At 38.6% G+C, this 2,625-nt stretch overlaps 1 protein-coding gene across 1 annotated transcript in view; it reads right to left on the bottom strand.

Annotated features, from left to right (window-relative positions):
* cntn5 (contactin 5) overlaps nt 1-2,625 on the bottom strand; it is a 31,940-nt gene that overhangs the window by 21,001 nt on the left and 8,314 nt on the right. Inside the window, exon 5 of the mRNA XM_008308972.3 lies at nt 1,724-1,868. Within this exon, the coding sequence (XP_008307194.2) occupies nt 1,724-1,868 (145 nt within the window). The remainder of the gene's footprint in view (nt 1-1,723; nt 1,869-2,625) is intronic.

Here is a 2,625-nt window from a genome sequence, read left to right as displayed (position 1 = left end):
AAAACGTCCCTGCAACTGCAACAGTTACCTTTAAAAGGAATGTTCAGCACACAATACATTTCAAATTAGTTTTAGTTCAACAAATCAAATAAGCGGACTTGAGTTAATCAGCGAAACACAATCATTTCTTTTCCTAGAACATTTAAGTCAAAGTCCAAAACTGAACCATAGATTGTGGCTTTCGATCCCATTTGGATCAACTGAGTTGGAAATAAAGTTTCACTTCACTTGGCAATTATTGACCTGAGTCATCAGAACTGTTGCCAAAAGCTTGCCAAACAAGCTTGTTTCATGAAAGGTCAAAGTAAATACTGTCAAAAGGCCCATTTCTGCTAACAAACACTTTTCATCAAGTTACAACAAATGGGTCAATAAGTGTGTGATATGGATCGATTATTTCAGTTCCCTGCTAAGGCAAACTTTTATTTTAAATTTCACATCTTGGGCTTCAACTGCTAGAACATTCTACTGGATAATAAGCGATAAAGTGGAGTATAAATGTGATTCTTGCAGCATATTGTGATGGAGAACATCAATAGAAACCGAGCCTTGGAGTTGCGTTGCGGCTGCCAGTCGGGAGGAGCATCAACCTAAGGATCTGATTATCATCTGCCTGTCCTTGCTGCAAGGCTCTTGAACAAACAAAAGACCCTTTCTTTCACTCAAAACTAACCAGTGATTGATCATTGTAATCGTGTCACCTCACTTTGATTGATGGACCCTGGCCTCGCTCTGCCCCCTCTAGGTGCCACTGAGGGATATTTTTCTCATAAAAAGTGATGTATCCCACTGCATGTGAATTTCCAAATGAATCGGAATTGTCAGTCGCTGTGTGACGGAGGTAAGGTCGGGGGCACATCTCTGGAGCGTTGTCACTACCTAAGGTGTTTTCTTTAAGGAAGAGGCACTTCATTGTAGTTACAGAAATGAAACTGTGAGGTCTCACCAAAGACATACTGTATGTTTGTGTCTGAGACAATAAAAACATGTGCATTTGTACATCAGACTGTGATTGCAACCTCAATTCTTATCATAGAAAAAAACATTTTGGGGGGGTTGACACAACTAACCAGTCATACTCACTGCCATACAAATGGTCGATAAGCCAATTAGTGTAACACTGTATGTTTCTGGACCGTGGGAGGTCACTGGAGTATCCAGAGAAAACCCATGTCCACGCAAGGAATGCTAATGATAACAAATCTGCTGGATATTATATTGTAAAACTATGAAACACACATTTAGCTACACTAGCATATCAGAGGTGATAGGTCACATCAGATTGGTTTCCCTGGCTCAACACGTGACCAGTAGGGGGCCGTCTGTAGTCTAAGGTTGGCTCTAACATGGCTCTAACACTACATGTCCGATGTGAGTACCTGTATTTCACTGCTATACGTGGATCAAATGAGCAGTTATAATGAGTGGGCAGCTGTTGCTGCCACATTACAGGTCATTAAGGACAAATGGGAGCCATAACAGTCAGATGTTCACACTTTGACATCAGACCCACCAGGCTCTTCAGTCTGACTGATTCCCAAACATGGCCAAGTCAATAAAACAAAACCTCATTTGGAGATGTTTTGTGTAGTGATAACCAGTTTCAGAAGTATGTTTAATTGTATAGTTATTAATGCCAAGTGTTAATAATGCTGTGCAGAAGGTCGATGTGAAGGTGTTCATGTAAAATAAACAAAAAAAAAACAAAAAAAAAACTGCCCACCTTTTATTTGGCTGTAACCTCCGGTCTCCTCTCTTCCATGTTATTCTTGGCTTTGGAGAAGCTCTCGGTTTACATTCCAGTGAAACATCTTTTCCAAGTGTGGCAATCACTCGTACAGGATTGGGGACAAAAACAGGAGCGGAGGCTGTGCAGGAAACAACATAAAGCATTAGCATTAAATTTAAAATGTAACGTGTTACTGTCAATGACATGACAGTTTGTCACCGTGGCAACAAATATCCTCTAATTAGTATGACCTCTCAGGACATGTGAGTTATAATTAATTAAAGTACATGTCACCTTTTTCACCAGATGCAAACAACTGTCTTACTGTAAGACCCCTAAAAACCCTGCAGGGGTGCTATGCTCTTCAGAGTAATATAGTTATGAACAAGACATTTATAAAATTTAAAACAATATTTTCATCTTCTGCCATCATTTATAAAATTTAAAACAATATTTTCACCTTCTGCCATATTGAATTGGGATTTAATTAATGCAAACAACACATCACACCTCACTTCCTCTATTGTAAGTTTCAGTGGCGGCAAATTATATTATTTCTTTTAAGAGATCATCAACAGAAAATCACGTTTTCTTCTCGTTTTCTACAAAGCACCAGGGTCCATATTTATCCTAATCCATAAACTACACCTCCCTTCAGAGAGAATTCCCTTCAATAAACTGTATAATGTGCATTGTGTATTAGAGGCTGATCAGGAAACAGTTGTTATGATAATGATGACATGGCTGGATGATTTCTGTTGCTTTTAGGGAAAATTGTTTAATCCCATATTTAACCACGCCGCCCGAGTGAATAATAATTAATACACAATAGGATTTTAGTTTAATTAATTCCTTGCCGACAAACTAATTTAACATTTATGATGTAAATAAGGCCT

The sequence above is a fragment of the Cynoglossus semilaevis genome, chromosome 4, assembly GCF_000523025.1.
Source record: "Cynoglossus semilaevis isolate Cse_v1.0 chromosome 4, Cse_v1.0, whole genome shotgun sequence".
Taxonomy (NCBI): Eukaryota; Metazoa; Chordata; class Actinopteri; order Pleuronectiformes; family Cynoglossidae; genus Cynoglossus; species Cynoglossus semilaevis.
Note: the sequence above shows the minus strand (reverse complement) of the source record. Positions and strands in the feature narration are given on the sequence as shown.